A 27456-nucleotide genomic window follows, 5' to 3' on the forward strand; every position below is an offset into this window, starting at 1 on the left:
CCAGCCAGATGGGCAGGGTATAAATAACAACTTCTTCTTCTTCTTCTTCTTCTTCTTCTTCTTCTTCTTCTTCTTCTTCTTCTTCTTCTTCTTCTTCTTCTTCTTCTTCTTCTTACTACTACTACTACTACTACTACTACAGTATTATTATATCAGAGCCAGATTGAAAACTTGGGAAACCTTAAGAGCCTCGTGGTACCTAAATGCAAATAAGACTATTATTATTATTATTATTATTATTATTATTATTATTAGCCTGGATAGTTGGTTAGAGTGTGGTACTGTACTGATAATGACAAGGTTGTAGGGTAAATCCCCATATGGGGCAACTGCATATTCCTGCACTGCAAGGCTTTGGACTAGATGATCCTCAGGGTTCCTCCCAACTCTATAATTCTATGATAAGCTTTCATCAGAATCGAGGCTGGTCAACGTTATTCGCATTTTACGGATTTTTAGGGTTTGACCCCACCCAACCCCCAAATTGTTGCATTAGCAAGGATCTGGATTCGGGAACCCGAGGTGGAAATCCAGCAGGATGGTTTAATATTGCTTTATACGGAATACAGTACCTAGTTTACGCGATTCTTGCTTCGTTGAGGGGTACAATGAATCCAGCGTTATGTTAGAAAAAACTGAAAATAAACGTAAATATCCAGCAGTATTAAGGATACCAAGACACAAGATACCATGACATCTTGCTTTAGTCATAAAGCTTACAATAGGCATGACTACCAAACAGCGTGCCTTGATTAATCCTTCGCTTTACATGTATAGATTCAAAAACCAAAGAGATCCCTCGGTAATTAATGTGTCATTTTAAATTGCAATGGCAAGGAAGATTCCTACTGACAGCACAGTGCAAAGTATGCTTGCTCAGAAGTAAAACCCTCACATCTAGTGGGGTTTAAGGTAGACTCTAAGTTATAGTTACTTAACTGGAAGCAACCCTCACTGAAATAATTGGGCTCTTACTAATAATAATGCAAAACTAGACATACCTACTCAGAGGTAAAGCCCATTAAGTTTACTCCTGGGTAAGTGATATAGTAGTAATTTATACTGGAAGGTCTCTGGAAGTTTTTAAGAACTTTAAAACAAAATAAAAAGTAGAATATAAAACCATTTTTAAAAATTGCGGTTGCAAATCTACGCACGTTTACCTGGGAGTAAGTCCCATGGAAACGTGCAAGACCTAAATAAGAGTAAATGCGCTGTGCGCGCGCGCACACACCAAAAAAAACTACATCAGAAAGAGGGCAGACGTCACGTGACAGCGGGTAGGCGCGGCTCCTACACAGAGCCCGGCCCACCTATCTCTCAAGCTCCGCCTCTTCGATGACGCCCAATGGGCGGTCTTAGGGATACCACGGCTCGGTAGGAGGAGCCGAATTTATCCTTTTAGAGCCGCCGGAACATGGTGGCGGGGCGCGCATGCGCTGTGCACCAACATGGCGGAACTGGAGATTGGACAGCACTGTGAAGTGGAGGACTGCGGGCAGCTTGGTAAGGAGCCCTTGAGCGGCAGGGCAGACCATGGGACTCTCCGTGGCGGGGGAGGGGGATCTGCATCCTCATGGTGCCACTTCTGAGTCTCAGGTTTAAGCTCTGAGGGGCGAGTTGGAATTGGACGAAGAAGCACCACCATGGAGATTCGAGGGTAGAGCGGCTTCATGCTCCTACTCTTCCGGAAGTGTAGACTAATGTACTGTTCTGCCCCTCTTTGCTTCTATGGGTGTGGAAGGCAAAGGGGAGGAGATAGTTGACAGTAACCAAATTAAGGGGCGTGTCTCTTTCCAGAAGTGGGCGTGGACTGTTGCTTGGTAGCCAGTGGAGCTTAGCCAGGACTCTGGTTATCACTGAAGGCAAAAAGGTGTTTATCCTGTGGCCTATTTGCTTAGATAGAAAAGGACAGGCGCTAGAGCTCACGTCTGCCAGGCCAAGTGTGTGTGTGTATATGTGTAGGAGAGTAATTATCTTTTATTTAAGTTTTATTTTATGGTCTTATCACAAAACGTAGCTTGCACTCAATATAAAACCCTTTAATCAAGAATGGCCAGTTCTAGTGCTTTATTAAAGGAAGTTGGAGACTTACAGCAAATCAGTCCGCCAGTTCTTCTGGCCTTTGCAGATGCAGGACGGACTTCGCAGCAAGGAGATGGCTAGTCCGCGCCCGAGCAAAAGTTATACATTCTTTATACACAAAGCAGCATGTGTCATTTCGCTTGACCCAAACCTTACAGATAGCTCCCCTTTCTGGGCTCAGAGCCCAGCACTCCAAGCCCACAGATAAGGATAACAGCAAAGCCAGCCAATTAACTTATATAAAAGCAAGTGAATGTAAACATATATGAGCTCATTGCTACAACAACCTCCAGTTAACTCTGGGGTTATCGTGACTACCAAGATGGCATTAGCAAAACTTCCAGAACAGTTCAGCTTCAGTTCAGCACAGGTGTTGATTGACATATGAGATTATCTGTCTTATTTTTGTCACTGTCTTATTATTGCGCCTGTAAAATATATAGAGATATGAATTCATTTAAATCACTTCTACAATGCTTTACATTTCCAAAACAGCTCTCTACAACCTCTCTTAAAAGATCAAATGAAATACTGTATTACAAAATACCCACACACAAAAATTACAAATGAAAGTGAGATACAGTAAAGATTCGCGTTTAAAACAACACGAGTAACCTAAACAGAAAAGTAAAATATCAAAAAATCATTTGAGTGTTATCTTTTTCATTTTAGATTTTCTCCCCTTTGTTTGTGATGGCTGCTCAGGAGTCTTCTGGTAAGAAAGAATTTATGCTACAATCCTGACTCCCCAAATATATCATATCCTAATTTCTCCCTGCAGGCATATCCTTCCCCACACTTTAAACTGACATAGATGACTTGACCCAGGCATATTTATTTATGGGTGCTGAGGGATAGCCTTCTGGCTTAAGTCAAACCAGCAAACGCAATGTCAGAGTAAATGCCCCAAAGGGCATGTCAAGGGTGAGAATGGGAGTGGTGAAGTGAAGTGAGAAGGATAGACAAAGTTCCACTGCATCCTAACTCACTTTCTTCACTGGTCTTGCCCACAAAGCTCAGTATAACTGAGGGAGACAATGGAAGGGCAGAAAATGAAAGCTTACACTGTCACCCACAATCTGGCCTTGATCCACTGGCCAGGAGCAGTTAGGATGCAGGAGATGCACTGTCTTAACTGCCTTCTGGAATATCTGTCTGTTTAGCATTGCTCTGCTCTTCTTATTTGTATAGCACCATTGTGGCACTTAAAAGAAACAAAAGAACAGTAATATATATGAAATAGTCCCAACCCTGAGGAAGTTAAAATCTGTAGTTGAATCAGTGATGGAGAACCTGTCACCCTTGAGATGCTGTTAGATTCTCAGCTCCCATCAGCCCAGCCAAAATGACCTCTGGTCAGGGCTGGTGGAAGTTATAATCTAGTTATATCTGGAAGGCTACAAGTTCACCATCCCTGATTCAGACATTTGGATGGATGGGCTGGGAAACAACATAGCTAACAAATAAACAGAGAGGAGAGGAATGAGCAAAAATATGCATGTTTATTATGTATTTTTAAAGCGTTGTTCAATTGAAGCTGTAGCGTTCTTGATTAGTTTTGCTGAGATAACTTTTCAGAAAAAAATGTGCCAAGTCTTTTTTTGTTCTCCTGTTAATTCACACACTAATGATGTGTTGGTCTTTATTTTTTTGTAATTTTAAGTCTTCAGCACAGAAGTCGGGCTGCTCATGGTTGTTCTGAGGTAAGTTGATAATTTTTAATCATTTGTAGCATTCAACACCTCTGGAATATTTTAGTTAACAGTGAAATTCCCTTAAACTCATTCTGAATAATTTTGCAAGCAATGCTTTGTAAGTTTTCATTCAGCAATTCACATGATCTTTTTGCCAAATTATGTTTTAATTGTATGCTTGTAAATCACCTTGAGACTTAGGTGAATGGCTTGGCTTAGCATGTCATCCAAACCAGAGTTCGTGGTTTAGCTCTCCCAGAGAAACCACAAGCCATAATGCACAAGACAAACCTTGGTTACAGCTTGTGGTTCATCTGAAAACAGCTAAACCACAAGCCTGGGTTCAGATGGCATGCTAAGGCAAGACATGGCTTAGCTAAGTGCAGGGCAGCACCAAAATAAGTGTGTTGGAACAAAGCAGCTGTGATCTCTTCCAGAGTCTGCAAGCTCTCATGTTCACCCTGACCCATAATATGTCTTAGCATGTCATGCAAACCAGACCATTCTCTGCCTTTCCCCCCTAGGTTGCTTAGAGAGTATTTATTATTTACCTTAAGTTGTGAATTGGTTGCTTTTAGTTGCTGTTATTCTTTTATGGTGTCCTTTTTCCTGCTTATAAGTGACTGATAAATCATAGGCATTTTAGTGTACATGAGCACTTCTTTTAGATTAATGGCTTCTATTAGTTCATTAGGAGTAACTTCCTGGACATATTTTATTTTACTCAGTCTCTTTCCACCTGGCATTTGGCAAAAGTGGTATTGTATTAAGAACATAATATCCTCTCTCTTTATTAAGAGATAGCTACTAAATAGCTGTGATGCATGATGGAGAAAATGCCTGGTTATGTTTCAGTAGAATTCAGGATGTGTATTTGTAAGTAACATGAATTTCCTTTGAAATTGTCTTAGGCAAATCTAAAAAGTGGGGAGGTGAAACCAGATCACCACAAATCTTTTTTGTGCACATATAAAGGTTGTGATGGAAAAGAACTTGTACCTGTGTTGTGCCCTTCCTGTGAAAAGCATTTTTGCTTTCGGTGAGCAAACTAATTAATCTAAGCAACCTTGTTTTTCATTAGCTTGTAGACTAACTACTGAGAGTTTCTTCATCTATTGTTTTCAGTCACCGCCATGAACTGGACCATGAATGTGAAAAATTGGAAATCCCTAAACCTCGCATGGCTGTTACCCAGCAGCTTGTTAAAGATATTGTAGGTAGGTACAGTAAGATTTGCTAAAAATACAGTTTTCTGCTGCAGAATATATGTGACTGTATGTAGACTCCTCCTTTCCTGGTGTGGGGACATATTGAAGAAGCAGGGTAGCATTGGAGCCAGTAGATAAAGCACCCCTGGAATGCCCCATTTTACTTTTATTGCTATTGGAACACTGACAGCACAGGTTTCTACACCCACGGTGGTAAGACTTCTTAGGGCAGGTTTCCTTTGCTCACAGACCTCCCTCTCCATGGCCGAGGTGGAGATCTACTACGGTCCCTAGAATGCCTTTTCAGGGGCCATAGGATTGTGCCCTTAATAAGGTTTCTGATACAGAAAGAGGATAAGAGAAGCTATGTTTTTCATATTTCATATTGTGTCCTGAAAGTAAGGCTGGGTCCTGCAACAACCATCTCCTTGCTACAATTCCTAAAAGTAATTGACTTGTTCTGTTTATCTGTGTACTTGAGCTATGTCTGGGTCTACTTCCTATGAGACCTAAGTGGAAATCCTTTGCAGGAATAAGTCGTTCTGTTTTTCTAACGGCAAACTGTAACTTCCTAATGCTAAAATACTGTAGCTTGAGTGCTAGCAAGAACCACTTTCATTCCCACAAGTTCTCAACTGTAATTGAGCAGTAATTTTTTTATTGCATGAAACCATCCCTGAAACAGGCCTGTGGGATCAAGTTGGTTCCTTCAAATCTGAGCTCCCCTAAACATCTTTAGTTCTATATATTGGTGTGGCCCATTCGCAGTGACACATGTTGATTACTGGCAAGCATATAGTACTCAGAGGTCAGAAAAAAGGTTCCATCCTATGTACACAAGCAAGAGAAGGCTGCACGTTGTTCCAGTGCACCAGTTCTGAAGAAGCTTTAACATTCATGCTGGTGCATATTTCATTTTTAGCAAAATGAGAGGGACTGGTGATAGCTACTAAAATGAGTCCATGCATAAATCTCAGATTCTAAGAAAGAAGCCACAGTGAGTAAAAGAGGCAGAGGAGCAAAGAACAGCGAAACAGCAGCAAAGGTGGCCCTAATGAAACTGAAAATGCATGCATCTGGGGATAAGTCCTTGGTGCAGGTGAGTCACATTCATTTGTCTCTAAACACCATACCTGTTTGCAGTTACTCCCATATTTAGTGAAGCAAAAGTTATTTCTGTACTTCTGCTATTGTGTTTGTTCAGGGTTTTCTAAAGTGGAATGCAAGTGTAGGAGAGTGTTGTCTACTACACTGTCCTTGTAGAGCAATTTAAATAACTGCAGGACCTGAAGGAAAGAGCAATGAAGCCCCATTAGTAAAATCTTCCTCCCACAGGGACTGTACATGCAGCAGCTTTGTATATTAAACTCTGTACAAATGTAAAGTACGGTATAGGATGGAAACACCTGGAATTGTGGGGAGAGTGAGGTAAGTGGATTCTAGATTGCTGCTGGACAGTTTTAGTGAACTAAAGATCCTTGTCAACTGAGAGCCTCAAAGCTCTCAATAACATTCAACTAATATTTGTATTTTATTTTTATTTATTAAATTTACAAAACGCCCCACCCCATATCTTTTTTTTTTTTAGTTTCAATCTTTATTTAAAGGTACATAACGATACATGTACCAACATGGTGAGACACAAAGAGAGAGAGAGAGAGAGAGAGAGAGAGAGAGAGAGAGAGAGAGAGAGAGAAAGAAACAGAACCCGTGCAGAAGGGAAAACAAAAGGAGGGGGGACCCAAAACTGTATATTTTACAAGTTTGTTATTGTGCTTCACCAGATCTTAACCTATTACAGTATTTGTAAGAATGGATTCCGAATATCACTGAATATATCCATGGCAAGTCTGCATTTATATGCAAGTTGTTCATATGTTGCAAGTTTGTACAAGTCGTCGATCCAATCGTAGAAGGGAGCCACATTTTTATTTTTCCAACTCATTAGTATCAGTCTTTTTGCTATGGTAAGGGCACGGAGAGTCCATTTGTATTGTCCTTTTGTGAGGTTCCATGTGCTGGGTTCAAGAGGATATTTTGCTCTGTAAATGTAAGGTCGTTCCGTACAGTTCTGTTGATGGTTAGTTACCTTCTGCCAAAAGTCTTTCCATATCGGACAATGAAAAAACATCTTTTAAAGAAGCATTATCCCTATTAACCCACCCCTATACCTGTAGATCTCAGGATGATTCGCAACATAAAATCACAATGTAAAAAACAGAAAATACATAATAAAAACAAAAACATCCCAATAATCCCCTCTTTCTACAACACATTTTTAAAGCTAATAAAAATGAAATGAAACCATCCCAGCTAGAGCAAGAGTAGGGACCTGATGTTTTCTTTGCCTGCCTGCCTCATGAACAGCTGGTGGTAGTGGCATTGGGGAGGGGACATTCTGGGTATGTTGTTTTTTACAACTGGAGGATATGTTGTTGTTTTTTTACCTTTTCTCTCTGGTTTACCTGACCCTGATTCTTTGTAGAGTTCCTTTCTGAGGAGTATGTTCCTTTCTAAAGCCGCATCAATGCCATTTTCTATTGCAGACAGAGAGAATCTACTTCCAAGTGTTTTTACCTAAAGAGAGTAAGGAGAAAAGCAAACCCATGTTCTTTAGTAGTAACTGGAGCATTGGTAAAGTGATAGATTTTGCCGCTTCCTTAGCAAACCTTAAGAATGATAACAACAAAACCACAGCTAAGGTAAATCAACTACAGCAACTATTTTTTATCGTTCAAATATTTTTAATTTCTTTGGAGAGCTGTGAAATAACAACAGGGTATTCCCCCCCCCTTTCTCTGGATTTTCAGAAATTACGACTCTGCCACCCGGCATCTGGAGAAGCTTTGCCTTTGGACCAGACACTAGCATCTTGGATAAGCAACGGAGAATCCCCACTAAATAATGGTGGAAATGTGATCTTGGAATATCTTGATAATGAAGTCCAGTTTCTAGAAAATGCAACTTCATATATAGAGTAGTCGTGAAAAACACTCTGCATGTGATTGTCAGGCGTAACAAAAGACAGAGTCTGTTTATAGTTTCATCATGTGTTATTTTTATCACCTACATGAAGAAATTTAATAAATTCTGATTTATGTCCATTTCAAAGTAGTCCAAGGAATTACTCATAAATGCATGCTCCTCAGTTGATGCCTTTTAGGGCAATGTGTGAACTAGAGCTTGTGCAAGCCCCACCCCCAAATTGAATTATAATACTGAAATGATCGTTGATTGTCAAAGGAATCCTTTAATTACAGCTGTTATGTCACTGGCAGCACGTTCAGATCTCAAGATTCTTGCTAAAAGCAAAGAGAATGTCATAAGAGTCAAGTTTTCGCACTGGCGCCACAAACAGCTACACACACCCTCCCCCACACAATCGCCTTTGACTGCACTCCAGATGCAGCTGATGTTTGTCCATAACTGTCAACCTTCCCTTTTTTGTGGGAAATTCCCTTATTCCAGCGCTGCTTCCCGCTGCTATCCCGGATTGTTAGATATCTCGTAGATTGTCCCCGGGACAGGTGAGGCTGCTGATCTCTTATTTTCAAATCTGATCCGTTATTTTCGAGGCTGCTGATCCCTTATTTTCAAATCTGAAAGTTGACAGCTATGTGTTTGTCCCGCTTTCCCTCCCAGATGGTATCTAAACAGTACTCTATAAGCTCCCGCCCCCAAGAAACATCAGAACGCGCAAGGGCCAATAGGATGCCTCGGCTTGTATGGCGCTAGCCAGCTTGTTATTAACTCCGGCACAAGCACAGTGATGGAACCAAAGGGCTGGCTTCCTTCCTTGCTCCGTGATTCTCATTCCCTGCCCCCCCCCCCGGCTCCTGTGTGTTAACTCCTTCCCTTCCTTCCTTGCTTCTCTCTCTCTCTCCCGCCCCCCACCTCCCGCCTCCCTCAGGCAGCATCCCATTCCACCCCACTGTCAGCACTGAGTGCAGCGGAGGCGGCAGGGCAGCATCTCCCTCCCGTCCCCCCAGGAGCGCAGCGATCGACCTGTGATCGACCATAATCAGTCTCAGGTTCCCCTAGCCATCGCGATCGACGTATATATGTAGCGTTGGGGTCACACAACAAAGCGGTTGCTGAAGTCAGCTACAAACGTGCCATCAGTAATAACTTTAAAAGATAGACTAAAACTGAACCAGCTAAGCATCACATAGCCTGTTAGAGCCTGGTGTGCCAATATCTGCCTGCCTTCCCATTAAAGAGAATAATAAATACCAGAAACCTCACAAAAAGAACCCACCCCGCCCCAAACATGTCAGCAAAGCCTTGCAAGACAAAAGGGAATTAAAGCGGGAAGCTCCCTTTGCAGGGAACCCGCCCGTCGCAAGTCGCTGCTCCGCGTGTGCGTCCGTCCCCTCCCCGTTGGTCCTCCAAATGCCGCTGAACCTCAACTCCCATAAGCCTTAGCGAGCCCGGAGCATGTTGGGAGTTGTAGTCCAGCATCAGCTGAACACGGGCTACCGCCAACAGCGGTTCTCAACCTGTGGGTCCCCAGATGGTGTTGGACTGCAACTCCCATCATCCCTGAGCTCTGGCCTTGCTAGCTAGCGGTGATGGGAGTTGTAGTTCAACAACATCTGGGGACCCACAGGTTGAGAAAGGCTGCTCCAGATCAACCATAGTGTCTTTCTACCACTCTCATCTATTTCTAGTTGTTATTTAAAAAAAAACAAACCGTCGCCGGACTAAAATGCACTCTGCACATGCTCAGGGGCATTTGCCAACGATAACTGTGTATCTATCAAGGTCCTGAAGGGAAAGGTCGCCATTGCTTGAGAAGCAGCTTCCTTTTTTCATAAGTGCGAGTCAGGCAAGCAGCCAACCATCTGAGTCCCCAAGGGGTCTGTCGCCTGAGCCAGGAGGCTGCCCGGTGCTTGCCTGCCTGCCCGCCCCTTGGTAAGGGAGAGCCACCCGCCCCTGCGCCTCTCCAGAGGCATCCCAGTGTTGCCAGGACGACGGTGGGATGCCGGCGATCGCCTTCCTTCCGCTTTTAGCCGCGCCCCTTGGAAAAAAAAAATACCGGTGGCTGCCTAAGAAAGAAAGAGGCGAGGAAGGAAACATAACGGAGAGAGGTGCAAAGGTCATCGTTTTCCTCCCACGGAGGTTTTCGCCCGCCGGCTTTGTAGATTTCCGTTTGAGGAGTTTGATCTGAGCAGTGCTTCGATTTGCTGACGGTAAGCCCGGGGCCTGGTGGGGCCTGGTGGGGCTTCTCTTGAATGCATTTCCATGAGTTCCGGGGCAGCCATGGTTTCCTTTTACCCCCCCCCCCCCGTTATTTCTACTGCCTTCCTCCCCTACTTCGCGATGAGAATCTGCTCTGCAAGCACTCATGGGGTCTGCACCCCACCCACCCACAACTAAATATATAGCGGGGCTGGGCCGTAGCTAAGATTAAGCCCAGGATCAGTATCTAAACTGAAAAATCGGGTTGTTTGTTTGTTTAGGGGCAGCTAAATACAACTCTTCTCCTTCCGTGTCAGGCATTTCTGTTAAATCATGCAAAACTCAGGGGTAACAAGAGGAATCCTTGTTTTGTGATATTTAGACCCCCTAACTATATGCAGCCTTTTTATATAGCACTGAAATAACAGATAAATGAAAAGTGTAGCCCTCCAAGTGCTATTGGATTAACTTCCCCATCATCCCTGGCTATTGGCCACATTGACTGGAGCTGATGGGAGAGGTGTGATGTGGGCGGCGAGAGGCGGGGCGGCGGCGGCGAGCACACGCGGGGCGGCGAGCGAGCTCCCTCCCACATCCCATCGCCGCTCGCTTCGGCCGGCCTACTGGGCTGTCGCAGGCGGAAGGCGAGGTTTTCGCGCCTTCAGGATTCCCTTCCTCCTCCCGGGTCCTTGAGAGCACGGGAAGCGGCAGCGCAAGACCGGCGTTGAGACAAAAACGCAAAGTTCCATTCAGGGCTCCCCTTTTGCCATGTCGTCTCACAGTTTGGAAGATAGCAGCTCTCCAAATTAATAGTCCTCTTTGAATAGGCGGGGCCTGAGCGTTCCACCAATTTAGGCCTCCTGCCGGGATGTGATATGGCTCCACCTTCCTCAAGGTGGTTCTGCTTTTAAATATTTTCCACCCTGTCACCATGAGGACTAGCGACTTCTTTTCGTAAAATATAAAATCGCTGCTCCTTGCTCTCGTGAGACTGTGTGTTTTAATTCGAAAAGGGTGTTCCGTGTACATTTGTGCGAGCTGTGCTGTAAAAAAAAGGGGTCTGTATCCGTTTGTCAGTGGCAATTGGATGGCCGGATACTGCAGTGATGGAAAAGTTTTTGAAAAGAAAAGAACTGGACTCTGAACAAAATTTGGAGCCAGATGAGAGCCCAAGTATGAGTGGGCATGAAAAGAAAGCAAAGATGGTTAGCTCAAGCAAATTCTCTGGCACAAGGCAATATAGCGAAAGCTATATTTCATTTGGATTTACTTTCACCGGAGATGCAAACCAACCAACTCCACTGTGCGTGGTGTGTGGTGAAAAGCTAGCTAACAGTGCTATGGTCCCAAGCAAACTTAAACGCCATCTCCAAACGAAACACCCTTCGCTTCAAAACAAGAATGTGGACTATTTTGTTCGCCTGCGTGAAAACACGGAGAAACAGGCAACTTTCATGAGACAAACCTCAAAGGTAAATGAAAGAGGTCTTATTTTCATATTTCTGTTTACTTACTATTTCATAATAAAGTAATTATAAAATACTATCTTTGCGTTTATTTGATTCCTATTAAAGAGAGTTACTTTATATATAGTCAATATAGGCACAGAGTTAATTTTTTAAACATTTTCTAATGGTGGTGTGCCTCGAGATTTTTTTCATGAAACAAGTGTGCCTTTGCCCAAAAAAGGTTGGGAAACACTGATCTAAACAACACATTTGCTGGATCTTTCACAACAGCTAAACATTAACAGCAACCTTGTAGCATATTAGGAACTGTTTGTCTGGAAGATTGAAAGGTTTGGAAAACATGGCAGAGATGCTATTGTTGGACATCATGAGTAACAACTTTTCATACATTTGGTCTCTGTTGGTTTATTAACTTTTATATGTGCAGAAACATACTAAGGTAGCCTACAGTCTGAAATTGCTAATAAGCTATAAGTGATCTTCCCACTGCAAGTTTCCCCATGTTGCACTTACTTATATTTATACACATCACTCTCTATCAGCTTTTATAATCTCTGTAATTGTGTGAACACAATACTTCTACTGCAAGTCACTGCCAGTTCTAGTTATCTGTGGCAAGGGCATGTCTCTTGCTACATTTATGCAGGAGCACAAATTTGCTCAGCATCTGCCTGACATTATGCAGGTTGGCAACATACAGGAAATTGTGTAGTTGCTGTGTAGCCCATAGTACAAAATAGTGCACTGCTCCGGACTGAAGAGAAGTTTATTTCCTAGTATTGTGCAGTGTTGCAGCTTTGATATCGGCATTTTGAAACAAAATAATAGTATTGTTTATGTTGAAATAGTTTGAACCTGCAGATTTAGCATTTTAACACATCTTCAGTGTTGTGTTGTTTGCTCTTTTGATTAGTATAATTTGGTGGTGTATGCTCTGTTTCCTAGAGAAAGATGGCTGACCCTTGGCAAGAATGCATGGATTATGCAGTTATTTTAGCAAGAAAAGCTGGAGAGGTATGTTTCAGGAAATTTTTAATGTTTGATGTTTTATCATGTTTGTAATATTCTGTTGGGAGTCACCCAGAGTGGGGAAAGCCAGCCAGATGGGTGGGGTATAAATTATTATTATTATTATTATTATTATTATTATTATTATCATCATCATCATTATTATCATTATTATCATTATTATCATTATCATCATTATCATTATTGCTTTGAATTTTTGTAAGCACATAATTATTCTGAAAAATGTATATATCTTGCTTTTACTTCTGTTTAGTACTTCAGCAGTATAAAGCGATGGGTATTTGCAGAACAAATAAGGAGACCAACTCCATTTTAAAATATAAAAACAAAGGGAAGGTTTAGAAAAGCTTTGTAAGGAAGTCCAAAAATATAGCATTCTACAACATGTTGTACTTCCTTTCTGCTAGTCATTTTTGGATAGGAGGCAATGATCACAAATGGCTGTGTTCAAGCCTGAGCATGATGGCTGCTTTCAGATGAGCTGTTTACTGTGGAATTGCCATTCCCCATCAACTCACCTTGAGAAGTCATCCATATGACACTGTAATGCATTTGTAATCTTCCCATTGCCCTTGGTGGTTTCTGGCTTTCTTTCTTTTTTTGTACCAGAAAGAATCTGATATGTTCTGAAAAGGCTGGAATAGTAGCACTTAGGTGGGGATTGTTCATAACACCATTAAGTAGCATTTGGAGAGGGCTTTGGATGTGCTAAGTCACATTTCTGGGGCTTCTGCCTATTCCACGAGGGAAGAAATGTTTTTGTGCAACTGACTGCATTAACTTTTGTTTTCAAAAAATGTCATGCAATTAATTTTCTTTGCAGGTAGTCCGGGAAGCGCTAACAAAGGACATAGCTATCATGATTAAAAGCTCTCCAGCAGATCTAGTGACTGTCACTGATCAAAAAGTAGAAAATATGCTTATTTCTTCTATAAAGGAAAAATACCCGTCTCACAGGTACAGAATATTTTAGAACTTGATTTTTTATTATCACTGGGGAGAGGAAGGATGTGTCTGAAGTACAGGTATGAAACCTTTGATCCTGATGGCTCAAAATAAGCACAGGGAACCTGATAAACTAATAAAATAGTTTTTTTCTACATTTTAAGTTGTGCTTGTCTCGCATAACCTCCATTTATCACACTTCAATTCTAGTTAGGTAAGGATGGGAAAAGGGAGAATAATGGAACCTCCAACACCTGCAGGCAGTAACTAAGGAAGCTTCTTTCAGTTATGGCAAAATGGCAGGATGACACAAGGGTGTGGTAGAAGCCAAGAGAAATGAATGACAGGCTATGCAAATATGAAGAGGTGGATCAGAGAGTCAGCATGGTGTTATGGTTGCTGCTTAGGCAGGAGTAGCCCAATTGCCCGGGATGCAGGCAAGCCATGATCATTTGCGGGTGAGCATACCAGTGATTTCAGTCACTGCAGGTCAGCAAGAGTCTTAATTGTAAGATGGTACGCCATGCTATTAGGCATATGTGGGAAGATTATGTTTCATTCAAAGTGTTGTGCGTGTAGAACAGGCGAGAGGATGCCTGCTGTCTATAGAGACAGAGTTTGCAGATCCTAAAAAAAGTGGGAAGGTCAGATTATATCTAACTAGATATGGTTGTGACAGCTTCATAGATCTGGGACATGGATTATAGGTCAGACACGTTTTATCAGTGTGGTACAACATGAGAAGTGGGCTGCTCCTGTTGGGAGAGATGAAATCACTGTCACGTGGGGAATAGCCAGGCGATGTGAAGGTGAGGCAAGTCTGGCAGAGAACAGCAATGTGCACATGGGCATCTTGTTTCTCAAGACAGAAGAGCAAGCCTGATCCAAGAGGTTAGGACTTCCCAACTGACCTGCTGTGACAAATCTAGCCCTCTTCTTTGGCCAGTGCTTAGGGGAGATAGACAGGATAAATCTATTAACTGCCACATCCCAGTTCTAGGACTCATTTTAGGTTCAAAGTCTCACACAGGTGCAAAGGAAGGATGCAAAATACCAGTGGTGGCAGAGGGCTCTCTCTACTTTAGCAAGTTCTGCTGGGTTATATGGGGAGATCCAATATAGTGGAGCTTTCAAGTGCAACCTCATTGCTTACCAAGCATATATGACAGATATATAGCAGAAAGCGCTGTATCATACAACACATAACTACTTTGTGGAATTCACTCCCACAAGATATTGTAATGATCTCTGGCTTATGTGACATGAAAAGGAGATCACAAAAATACATGGAAGATGGAGTTTTAGAGACACACCAGGACAGAGGCAGTAGTGGGGAAGGTTGTTGCACTCCTGTCCTCTTTGTGGGCTGTCCAGGGTCATCAAGCCCACAAGACCACTGTGGGCTGCCAGGACTACATCCTGCCTAGTCTAGGAAGCTGAAATAAATCCGACAAGGCTTCTTAAGGCTATCTATTTCCTGTGCATAAAATGAATCTGTACCATGGAGAATGGGATGTTCCATAAATGATTTGTTGGATGAATGATCATTTTTGAAGTTGTGACATTTTAAGATCTATATGTGACAGGTGTAAATCCTGTATATGTTTGTTTGTTTGTTTTCTAAAAAATATCCCTTTAGTTTTATTGGAGAAGAATCTGTTGCTGCTGGTGCAAAAAGTACCTTGACAGATAATCCCACTTGGATTATTGACCCTATTGATGGAACGACTAACTTTGTTCACAGGTATGTTTTTTGCATCTTTCTCTTAGAGTCACGGTGGGCGTGTTTAGGTGTCACATTAAATCACAGACCGATCACACCCACTTCACTCTTCCCCACTAGCACTGGGAAGAAACAAACTATGATCCCATTCTCAGCTTTACATCAACCAGGGATTACAGTTGGGTTTGCTCCAAACAAACCACCATATCTAAGCAATGTTTCTTCTTGGCTTATTGATCATAGTTGTTGTTGTTGTTGTTTTTAAGTCAACTACCGGTAAATTGCAGTCTTTGATTTGGACATCACATTAAGCCATGGTTTGTTAATGTATTTTGCAAAAGCTTAATAAATAGAATTTTTTTTTAAAAAAAAGCCATGGTTTGTTTCTCCCCTGTGAAAATAGTGAAGCGAGCATGATTGCCTTGTGCAATATACCTCTGTGCTTTCCCCCCTCTGGAATCAGAGTAAGATCTTTGTGCTGTGCTGTGAGATGGTCATGTTAGACTTTGCTTTCCAGTTTGTATTTGATTAGGAGTAGCTAGTTAAAACATTGCCTTAGTTCTCTAATTTACAGTTGAACACATGCTGCCTGTCAATCATTAACACTATGCCTCTGAGCTTACAAGTGCAATATGCTTATCTCTTTTGTTTTCAAGGTTCCCCTTTGTGGCTGTTTCAATTGGCTTTGTTGTAAAGAAACAGGTAACTTATAATTTCTTTTTAACCTACAGTAAAAAAAGTAAAATACTACCATTGCAGCCTACACACAAAATGTAAACTTTTTTTTGAAAGCGTAACCCCCCCCTATGATATTTCATTTGTTTGGTTGCAGATGGAATTTGGAATTGTATACAGCTGTGTAGAAGACAAAATGTACACTGGCAGGAAAGGAAAAGGAGCATTTTGCAACGGGCAAAAGCTCCAAGTATCAAAGCAACAAGGTACGGCTTTTGCATTAATATAGCAGTATGACTATACAAAATTGGGAGTGTGATGGGTCAGATTCAACTAACCTGGTGCCCCAGCAGAATGACTTCCACTAGCACAACAGGGCTTCTCCACCTCTCACTGTGCCTCCCCCAGATTTACTGTAAAGGGTGATGTGAACCCTCAGGATAGTGCTCACGGGAAGGAGAGGGGAGATAGTTATTTCCAGCAAGCAGAAATGCTTGTGCTGGCAGAATGGTCATCTTAGCACAATGTTGAATTTCACCCTGTGGATTGAGAATTGCAAAGACCCAATTGTTGACTTAAATTTATTTTAGATGTACAGTGGTACCTCGGTTTACGAACTTAATCCATTCCGGAAGTCCATTCTTAAACCAAAACCGTTCTTAAACCGAGGCGCGCTTTCCCTAATGAGGCCTCCCACCTCCGGTGCCCTTCCACCGTTTGGATTCCGTTCTTAGAATGAGGTAAAGTTCTCAAACCCAGACACTATTTCCGGTTTTGCAGAGTTTGTAAACCAAATTGTTCTTAAACCAGACTGTTCTTAAACCGAGGTACCACTATATTAGAATAGAATTCATGATTTCACCCAGAGAACCCTATCCTGGAGACTAGATCATTCATGTGAACAAAATGTGATGAGTGTTTTTCCATACTAGCTTCACTGTTCGTTTTACGTATTATTTGTAGGAACACACACACAATTTTCAGCTCAGAAGACCATAGAGAACCTTTGGGTGCAAAGTGAAATCTGCTCCTTCAAGTAAGGTTGAAGCAGCAGGGTTGGCCAATGTATCAGTCTTGTGCTTATTTTTTGATCTTATTAGAGACCATATGTTCACCAAAGGGCACTGTATAAATTCAGGTAAGTGCAGGAAGCAGAGGCCAAATCCTGACATTTCTATTTATTTGCAGATTTATAAACCGCTTCACAACCAAAAGTTATTGAAGTGGTGTACAGTAAAGTAAGGTAAAAGTACAAAAGATCATGAACTCTGTGAGCAAAAGGCAATAAAACCATTTGTATAGATATTGTATAATGGTTTAATGAGTTATATGCTGTGGGGAGAACATTGTGTGAGTACTTTTCTTAAACACTCACTGTTTTTCCTTTGAGCTACAACAACCAAATCTGAATTAAAGTAATGGTCAGACTTGTCTACCTTTCCTCCCCCCCAACCTCTCTACAGATATTACAAAAGCACTCTTAGTGTCCGAGTTGGGATCCAACCGTGATCCAGAGGTTATAAAAACTGTTCTTTCTAACATGCAAAGACTACTGAACATTCCTATTCATGGGTATGTCTTCTTCTTCTGTTTATTTATTAAATTACTGTCCTGCATCCGAAGGTCACAGGGCAGTCTATGCATGCCATTACCAAAAAACAATAACCCTCCCACAAACAGTTCAAAAGGCCATAGGTAAAGGTAAAGGGACCCCTGACCGTTAGGTCCAGTTGTGGACGACTCTGGGGTTGTGGCACTCATCTCACTTTATTGGCCAAGGGATCCGGCGTATAGCTTCCGGGTCATGTGGCCAGCATGACTAAGCCGCTTCTGACAAACCAGAGCAGTGCATGGAAATGCCGTTTACCTTCCCACCGGAGCAGTACCTATTTATCTACTTGCACTTTGACGTGCTTTCGAACTGCTAGGTTGACAGGAGCTGGGACTGAGCAATGGGAGCTCACCCCGTCGCGAGGATTCGAACCGCTGACATTCTGATCGGCAAGCCCTAGATTGTTTAATTAGCCAAAGGCCTAGAAGAAGAGGAAAGTATTTGCCTACTGCCTAAAGAAATGTAATACGGGTGTCAGGCAAACCTCCCTGAGGAGAGCATTCCATAAGTGGGGAGCCACCACGCAAAGGCCCATTCCTATGTTACCGCCGTCCAGGCATCTCACAGACAAGGCACACAAACAAGGTCCTCAGATGATGATAGGGTCTGCAATGGTTCATATGGTTCATAAAGAGGTGGTCCTTGAGGTATTGTGGTCCTCAGCCGTTTAAAGCTTTATTGGTAAAAACCAGCGCTTTGAATTGAAGCAGAAATTGATCGGCATCCGGTACAGTCAGGCCAGGATTGGTGTTATATGCTCAAACTGTCTTGCCCCGGTAAGCAACCTGGCTGCTGAATTCTGCATCAGCTGAAGTTTCCGAGCTGTCTTCAGAGGTAACCCCACATATAACATGCTGCTGTAATCTAACCTGAAGGTCTATGCGCTGGCATAGATGACAGAAGTTAGGCTATCCCTGTCCAGATAGGGGCGCAGCTGAAGCTGATGGAAGGCACTCTTGAGATCTACATGGCATCAAAGAGGCTTGTTTAGAATGAGGCACAACTTAGTTTTTTTAACAAATAGTCTTTAAAACTGTAGTGTTGGCTATCCTTTCTTTAAAAATGTTTGCTTGTGTGTGTATATAAAAGCATATTTCAGTTGATGCAGGAAGGCGAGGGCAAGGCAGAGAATGTCAATGTTTATAGCAGTTAAGTGAGCCTAATCTGGTGTTCTGTCGTGAATGTCCTGGCCAAAAATTCCACAAGGGGGCACTATTAAGAGGCCAAAAAGTCAGCTATTGTAAAGTGCTTAAGAGGTCACACATTGTGGGGCGTTATATATAATTTAGGACTTAATGGAGGAATGATATGATGCAGCAGTGTGCTCCCATTAAAAATAACGTGCAGACTGAGGCTGCTTTCCTAAATTCACATATTTGGGAATAAGCGCTATTCATCCCAATAGGATTTACTTTTGAGAAGACACTGTTTCACAGAGACCTAAGTTGCGTCACGACTAACTTATCTCACTGAAAGAGACCCAGGTCAAATGATTTGGTTTGCATCTGCTTCTTTTGCATTTCGAATGACTGGTGATTACTGTGAATATTTCAATGTGAAACTGCAGGGTTTGAATTTGTTGCGATAATATACTTTCTCTGTTTTAGGATTAGAGCAGTTGGGACTGCAGCCGTAAACATGTGCCTGGTGGCAGCAGGAGGAGCAGATGCCTACTACGAGATGGGCATTCACTGCTGGGACATGGCAGGGGCTGGCATTATCATTATGGAAGCGGGCGGAGTGCTGCTCGATGTCTCAGGTAAAATATGTTGGCAATGTAACAAGACCAGTTAATTTCTGCTTTCTTAACTGAGGGATGTGCAATTCTGATTGTGTTCTATGTCTTTAACGGTTGTCAGTTTAGCAAACAGTAGGTGGGGCTTTAGAATTTGAGTGTACAGTGGTACCTCAGGTTACATACGCTTCAGGTTACAGACTCTGCTAACCCAGAAATAGTGCTTCAGGTTAAGAACTTTGCTTCAGGATGAGAACAGAAATCGTGTTCCGGCGGCACGGCGGCAGCAGGAGGCCCCATTAGCTAAAGTGGTGCTTCAGATTAAGAACAGTTTCAGTTTAAGAACGGACCTCCGGAACGAATTAAGTACTTAACCCGAGGTACCACTGTATTCCATCCAGTGGATTGTCAGGGTCTCAAGTTTTTGCAGGATTTAACCCACTACTTTTGTCCTGGAAAACACACCAGATTAGTATGACTAGCAGACAGGGGTTGCCTGTACTGTAAACCACTATGCAGTCTTCAGGTGAAAGGTGGTATATTATTATTATTATTATTATTATTATTATTATTATTATTATTACTATTACTATTATTATTAGGTTACTTTGGAGTGGTCCTTAATAAATTTTCACATGACTTATCCAGAGTATTTTGATAATTATAGCTAAAACCCTGCTTCATAATATTAGTTCATAAATAACACTGTAAATCAGTTGTGTTTGTTGTTTTTCTCGTCCCCAGGGGCACCATTTGATTTGATGTCAAGAAGAATAATCGCTGCAAATAGCCAAGTACTAGCAGAGCGGATAGCAAAAGAGCTTCAGATCATTCCCTACCAAAGGGATGACGAAACAAATTAAATGTTATAATTGCACCATCTCTGTTATGGACAATTCCTATCAGCTGGTCTGTATACTTAAAAAGAGCTTTTAATGTGAAATGCACCCTTTGTGCTAGGGCACGTGATATAGATTTGTTGCTGAATTCTGACATTTCAAAGCTTGATGCTTCAGTCCTTCCCAAAGTTCCTAGAAATGTGTTCTGTCTTTTTTTAATAATGTTTCATTACCTTGTTTATGTCTCTTACAGGAAAACATATGGGGTGTGGTGGTAGGATTTCTGCTTCAAACATCTTGGGCCCAGAGACTCATTCTGTAATCTGAGGACCAAACTAGATGTTACCTTTGCAAATACTGTATTTTTTGCACCATAACACTCACTTTTTTCCTCCTAAAAGTAAGGGGAAATGTCTGTGCATGTTATGGAGGGAATGCCTATGGGTGGCATGCCTACGGATTTTCCTCCTCTAAAAACTATGTGCGTGTTATGGTCGAGTGTGTGTTATAGAGCGAAAAATACGGTAAGTGGCTTCAAAATCATGTTTGTCAATACAAGCATGGAGTGGGTGGGTGCAGGCATTTGCAAGGACAGGTCAGCCAGCAGGTGGAGCAGATGCATAACTCCTGAACAGCCCACAGTTTCTCCTGCACAATTTCCCTGGACTTTCTCTGCAGCCAAACACATTTTCTGATACAAAGCTGGATGCGAGCAGAACTTGCTGGGGAGACTCAGCAAGCACATATCTGCCTGCCAAGTCTTCCTTGCAAAGTTAGCATAACGATGGAAAAACTGCCCTGTTGTTTCCCTCGCAGTGTCCAGTTTGGCCACAAAACTTCTGCATTTGCCAACTTCTGTTTTCTGTATTTTCCACCTCATATTGTATTTCATATCAACCTTGTTGATACTGGCCTGATCAGTATCATCTTTGATATGCAGAGCACAGGATGTCAGAGTTGAAGTCAGGATCCAGTTAAGCATTTTGAAAACATTGTGTGTGAAATGGTGGCATAAAAGCACATGCTTAAATCTTGTCAACTGAAATCTATGGTACTTAAAGATGTTTAGCTTTGGCTTTATTATTCTGCGGCTTTTCACAGAATTGTGGTTTTTCCTTTCTCCTTCACAATAACTGTTAAAAGGTGTTTTAAAAGGGGAAATTATAACATAGATTCCAAATGCAAAAATAAATAAGACAGGCACGCCCTCTTTCAAATACCTAATTATTAAACTAGTGTAAAAATATTTGGCCAAAAATCATGGAACTGTTATTGTCAATATGAGAGTAAACATTTGGCTGAGTTTTACACTGAACATTCTTCACAGGAAATTTTTATAGCCTTATTTTGAGAAGTTCCAGATATTTCTTTCTTGGTTTATTTTGGAAGTCAGTGTTTGATCAGCTGAAGTGGAGTAAGAAAGTAAACAATAGCTCTTTCAGGGGCAGCAGAAAGTCTTGTGGTGCATTAAAGAGTGACTTATGAATCAATTAGGGCATAAGCTTGTGTAGGTCGTTTGCAGAAAGCAAGCTATGGCCCAGAAAAGCTTCTCCTTTAATATATTTGTTGGTCTTCTTTAAGATGACATAAGACTTTTTGTTACATTTTCTGATTAACGCTCATTCAGGGATTTATCTGTTAAGCTGCGTGTGTTAGTCTTATGTACTATAAAATAGCTGATGTTTGCCATCTGTTAGAAAGAAAAGTTTAACTGTAAAGAAGTATTGGGAGGTGTAAGGAAGGTAGCCTTGTGGTGTCTAGAAATATTGACTTGACTCATACATTAAAGCTTGTACCTGCACAGCTGGAACTTTGACAGCCAAAATGCTTTCAGTATAAAATACAGGTCTCCTGATAGAACCATAGCTCTGTTACTAGCAGTTTTCTGTGATGATTCACTTCGTGATGCTATTTCGGATATACAGGCAACCTGTTTGCAACCGTGGAGAAGTGCCACCAATGTAATATTTGTTTTTGTTTTTTTATATATAAATTTTTATTAGATTTTTCCTTTACAAATTAGTCCATACAACCATGTTTTCAAATATCCAGTTTTTGAACTTCCACCAGCACCTCCATCAATCATCCATTTTTCCTATCTTCACGCATTTTCTATATATAATATTGCCAATTAATATTATCCTTCCATCTCTATTTCTTTTTTACAATATACCTTATACTATCACAAAACCTCTTTAAAACCCACTAGCGTTGTCTGTTCATCACATATGTTTTTCAGATAATCTGTGAACTTTCCCCAGTCCTCGATGAATTTGTGATCTTTCTGATATCTGAGTTTTCCAGTCATTTTATCCAATTCTGCGTAGTCCATAAGTTTCATTCTTCACTCATTCAAAGTTGGTAGTTCCTCTTGTTTCCATTTTTGGGCCATTAATATTCTTGCCCCAATGTAATATTTGTAGGCACGTGGTTAATGGTCCTCTGGTCTTCCATAATTAGAGCTTTCATTATGCTAGATGTTCTAGTTCAGCCATAACCAACAGGGCTTATGGCCTAGTCACATGAACCTCCGCCATTGTCCTGAAACATTAGGTTGCTAATCTGGCACCCATGGGTGTGCATATGGCCAGAGAAGAGCTTCCTAGCACCCACAGGGTCCTGTCTCAATTCTTCCCCCTGCTGAAATTAGGCTGGAAATAAGCCTAAACCTAATGGGATAATAAAAGTCTAACTTTTGCAAGGAGGTGCTCTTCCCAGAGATTGCTGCGGAAGGAAGGTTAGCCCTAGCTTCTCTCTCCAGGAAAATTGCCACCACCATTAGATTTTGGAGGTTGGGAGCAAAAACAATTCCATCAAATATTGCTGGCGAGGAGGGAGGGTGTTAGTGACTGTGCATATTCATACAGGGTTGTGGTACCCACACAACACAGTTTCTTTATTTTGTACTTTTGCCCATAGGCCTAAAAATGGTTGGCAACCCCTTCACCTAGTGTATAGGATTTATCACCAGTGTTTAGATTTTAGCAGTGCATGGACTATAGCACCAATGCAAGGGGACAACTCAAGTGTAAGCTCTAGAGACATTTCCTGTACTTCAACTGTCTTCAGAATGATTATTTAGCATAGCAGGCCAGATAAATTCTGAGCTTTTGTATAAAATCTAAGGGCGGGGAATGCTAATATTAAGAAGCTTTACTTTGTAAAGTTGAGAATTGCTTTGAAAAGTGTTGTAGTAATATATGTAAAATAAAGTCCAGCTTTATTTTTGGCTTTAAAATGACCGTGACTATTCTTGCCTTTTATTTTCAGAAATTTGCATGCTCCAGCGCCACCTTCACTGAGCAGTAATTAAAACATGTATTTCAGTGATAGTTGTTTTCTTAAAAGCTAGTCTAAAATTGTATATCCAGCACCTGTGATCGAATGTCCTGTCGTAACATAATTGATGGGAGTAGCCTTGGCATTGTCCCATACACATTGTTGCCTTTAACAAAAAAGCAAGGAAGAGATGTACTTGAGAAGAGGCATTTGGAAACAATAAGAGGAAAAGGTGTGTAAAATAGTAAGGGTGTGCCTGTGCAAGGGAAGGGCTGGCTACACTTGAGTTCATCCTTTTGAAAAAGAACTAATACGTATTCCTTTGCATGAGTTGCATCATTGAAAATGAAGTGTCCTGTATAGTTGTTAGCCAGCCAGTAGAGGGACTCATTTCCCCAAGTTAAAATGCTGTACATTGCTTCCGCTTACTAATATACTCTCACTTATGCTAACACACCAATATGGTATGTTCAGATTTCTAAAACAAACGGGCAAACATACTGTCTCTTTGGCTGTACATCAGTTTGTTGCTGTTGACATCCCTCAAGTAATAAAAGCCAGATAGCTTTACTTAGAGGGATTGGTTCCAGAGAATAAGATCCCATATTTGGGTGGTTTAGGATTCCACTGTTGCCTGGCTAAATTCAGTATTTTCCAAGTCTCACACAGAGTAAAGGATATCAGGAATTGCCCTATGATTATGGCATTTGGATTTTTTCTCAGGGGGTAGCTCAGCTATCTTTGCTCTGTATTTCACATACTTTTCCAAGTGTGCTGTCTTGTAGACATTCACATATAAAAGTGTACAGTCTTGCATTTCAAACCAGACATTCCTCCACAGATTTCACAATGTCATATAACGTAATCTTCACTTACATTAAAAAGCAACGTGTTAATGTCTGCAAAATGAAGGGAAGCTTTAGTTAAAATGTTATATAAACTTTACTCAGATTGTTATCAGCAGAATAAAACTGGATGATGTTTATGGCTAAGAGAGATAACGGGCTGAAAAATGCTAACTGATAAGCATGGTATTTTTGCAGCTGTGCTCGGCACTAGCTGGTACCACCTCCCTCCCCCATCCTTGAAAAATTGTTTGGGGTAAAGGACTTAGTGAAGAGATTAGAGTTGCAACGGCCTTATACATGAAATGTGATACTCTCATCTGTGCAATTAACCATTTCTTTTTCAACAAGAAACAGCAGCTCACAATAACACAGTGACGACCAATACATCCATCTCATTTTAAACATGCAAGTCAATATAGGTTATCAAAATACCCTGATACATATCCAAAGGAAATTAGAATTTATAAGAAATGTGTTCAAATGTAGCAAGGGCAGTAAAGTCCCCGGATCTTTGCATAATAGATGGTGGGTGTTCAGTGTCATTTCAGGCTTGAAGTATAAGCCTCTTGGCAGCCACAAGGGCTTGCAAAATCCATCTTTGTCCTACCATTAGTCCTCACAGGAATATAATTTAAAAGTAGATGAACATCTGTAAATGAAAAGCATTTGTGCAATACAAAATGAATGCCGACAATGACCAAAAAATATATATCACTGGACATGCTCACATCATATGCCTCAATGTCACATTGAAATTAACTATTTCCATTTGGCAAGAGAGAGTAACCTATATCTACATATAGGATTAGATCCAAACAGTGTTTGGGGTTTTTTTTAACCCTCTTATTTATTTTGTTTGTAGAACATAACACAAAGCAAATAAGAAAGACAACCTCACAAAATAGCAAATGTATGCCTCTGCAAAAAAATAAAAATCAGAAAATGTTCTACCAAATATATATGTGGGTTATGGATGGATTTAATTGTGTGTGCCTTTCTTTTCATATATTCAACAGAGCTTTAACTATTTTGTCGAATATTCCATTAATACTGGGTTCCAGTTTTGTTACAACCAAGAATCTTATGTCTATTTATTTATAACAATATTTATATATTTTATATACATAAAAATGTAAGTGGTTTACAAAAAGTATGTATAAAACCATACAGTTAAAAAGTTTAAAACAGAAATCAGATAATTACTGTGGAAAGAGCATAGGAAAAGCCCAGCCCAGCTCATGAGCTGATCAGATGGAGCTCACCAGCTCTGGGAGAAGGTTGTGATTCCTCAGCTAGAGTGGGTGTGGAACAGGTGAGGGCCACATGCCTCATCTAGCCTAGAAGCTGCAATCAGCATGCAAGGAATAAATGGGAAGCAGAGGTGAGGTTCTGTGTCTGGTGGACTTCCCATGCAGATGGGCCTTGGCTTGGGTATTCCCGAAGCAATTCAGGACTGTACTTTTTGGGACTGCATACACCAGTGGGGACTTGCCACCAGGTACGCCGGGGGCTGAGGACAACCAGGTACCTGCCAGATGTTTTGAACTTCAACCTCTATCAGCCCCAGCTAGCACAGTCAATGGTGAAGAATGATGAGCAACATCTGATGGGAGCGAGGTTGGGGAAGGCTGGTCTACCCACTGGCAAGCATACGGATTATCAGTTTTCCACCCTCTCAAACTGTGGCGGAATAACACTTTACTTAAATAAGAAATTCTTTAAAAAATTGACCCAGCTACGGTGGGAAATGGAGATACAAGGCCAGGAGAAGCTGGAAGGCTGCAATTGCCCATGTCTCCAAGATAGCTTATGTAACAGAAGGGAGGAAATGCTTTTCTAATCCCCTATTCCTGTAAATTAAATTTTAATTGTTTTTAATTGCTGGATTTTAAATTGTGGTAACTCACCTTAGGACCTGATGGCAACGAACAGATAACAATATCCAAATAATGTAGCCTGTGGGTCTAACGGTAGTTAATAATCCTGTTTTAATTTCTATTTCATTTATTAGTTTTGTTGAGGAGAGTTTGGTAACCCTCTCAAGGTGAGAGGGTGTGTGGACTAGCCAATCCTGGCAAGATTGCTTACTCTATGGGTTTAACCCCTTAATGCATTAAATTGAGGTAAGCATGTGGGTTATACGAGATTGGATTTATCCCACAGGTTTTACTTCAGTATATTAATCACTAGAACTGTAGGCCATCAAAGCAATGGATGGAGGAGTTAGTGTGCCTCTGAATACCCGTTGCTTGGAGTCACAATTGGGAAGAGAATACTTTGCACTCAAGTCCTGCTTGCAAGCATCCCGTGGACATCTGGTTCGCCACTGCAGGAATGATGCATTAGATGGAACTTGGGCTTGCGCCTGCAGGACTCTTATGTTTTTATGCATTAGTTCTGTGCATTATGCATATAGCCAGATACCACAGCAGCAGCAGGAGTGGGTGGCGCTGTAGTCTAGATCACTGAGCCCCTTAGGCTTGCTGATTGGAAGGTTAGCGGTTCGAATCCGCACGACAGGGTGAGCTCCCATTGCTTTAGCCCAGCTTCTGCCAACCTAGCAGTTCAAAAGCATACCAGTGCAAGTAGATAAATAGGTACTGCTATGGCAGGAAGGTAAATGGCATTTCTGTGCGCTCTGGCTTCCATCATGGTGTTCTGTTGTGCCAGAAGCGGTTTAGTCATGCTGGCCACATGACCCGGAAAGCTGTCTGTGGACAAACACCGGCTCCCTTGGCCCGAAAGTGAGATGAGCGCCACACCCCATAGTTGCCTTTGACTGGACTTAACCTTCCAGGGGTCCTTTACCTTTTACCTTTATAGCAGCAAGTACCCCATTATTATCTGTACAGTGGTACCTCTGGTTGTGAACGGGATCCATTCCAGAGGTCCGGCCGCATCCTGAGGAATTAACAACCGGAGGACTGCTTCTGCGCATGTGTGCAGCGCATAGAGGGCTTCTGCGCATGGGGAAAAGCCCGGAAAAATACTTCTGGGTTTGCCATGTCTGCATCTCGAAGATTACGTTTCCAGAGGGATACGTAAGCAGAGGTATGCCTGTACTACTTTAAATTTAGCATAAGGGCTTGTATGTACAGAGGAGAGAAAACCACTCTGTACTTGGAAAATAGATA

The 27456-nt window shown here is 41.6% G+C and overlaps 2 protein-coding genes across 2 annotated transcripts; both read left to right on the plus strand.

The window, feature by feature from the left end:
* The first annotated feature begins 1360 nt into the window (after window positions 1-1360).
* Window positions 1361-8098, plus strand: ZFAND1 (zinc finger AN1-type containing 1). The gene is made up of 8 exons (XM_081919915.1): window positions 1361-1506; window positions 2758-2800; window positions 3749-3788; window positions 4691-4818; window positions 4905-4996; window positions 5965-6086; window positions 7534-7689; window positions 7798-8098. Exons 1-8 carry the CDS (start codon window positions 1452-1454, stop codon window positions 7966-7968), a joined length of 807 nt encoding a protein of 268 aa, XP_081776041.1. The 5' UTR covers window positions 1361-1451; the 3' UTR covers window positions 7969-8098.
* A 1924-nt stretch (window positions 8099-10022) lies between these two features.
* IMPA1 (inositol monophosphatase 1) lies at window positions 10023-21999 on the plus strand. The gene is made up of 10 exons (XM_081919862.1): window positions 10023-10179; window positions 12583-12651; window positions 13490-13623; window positions 15251-15355; window positions 15991-16036; window positions 16167-16275; window positions 17473-17581; window positions 19229-19380; window positions 20101-20554; window positions 20725-21999. The coding sequence occupies exons 2-9, from the start codon at window positions 12589-12591 to the stop codon at window positions 20217-20219; spliced, it is 837 nt and encodes a 278-aa protein (XP_081775988.1). The 5' UTR covers window positions 10023-10179; window positions 12583-12588; the 3' UTR covers window positions 20220-20554; window positions 20725-21999.
* The last annotated feature ends 5457 nt before the right edge of the window (window positions 22000-27456 follow it).

Source organism: Podarcis melisellensis, assembly GCF_964234715.1.
Source record: "Podarcis melisellensis genome assembly, chromosome: 7".
NCBI classification, from domain to species: Eukaryota; Metazoa; Chordata; class Lepidosauria; order Squamata; family Lacertidae; genus Podarcis; species Podarcis melisellensis.

Excerpts from the sequence above, each read along its gene's own strand:
- ZFAND1 (XM_081919915.1), top strand. The coding sequence starts at position 1,452 with ATGGCGGAACTGGAGATTGGACAGCACTGTGAAGTGGAGGACTGCGGG. Across the intron at positions 4,997-5,964 it reads GCTTGTTAAAGATATTGTAG|ATTCTAAGAAAGAAGCCACA; the intron begins GTAGGTACAGTA and ends CATAAATCTCAG. Across the intron at positions 6,087-7,533 it reads GGGATAAGTCCTTGGTGCAG|ACAGAGAGAATCTACTTCCA; the intron begins GTGAGTCACATT and ends TTTCTATTGCAG.
- IMPA1 (XM_081919862.1), top strand. The coding sequence starts at position 12,589 with ATGGCTGACCCTTGGCAAGAATGCATGGATTATGCAGTTATTTTAGCA. Across the intron at positions 13,624-15,250 it reads GAAAAATACCCGTCTCACAG|TTTTATTGGAGAAGAATCTG; the intron begins GTACAGAATATT and ends ATATCCCTTTAG. Across the intron at positions 16,037-16,166 it reads GCTTTGTTGTAAAGAAACAG|ATGGAATTTGGAATTGTATA; the intron begins GTAACTTATAAT and ends GTTTGGTTGCAG.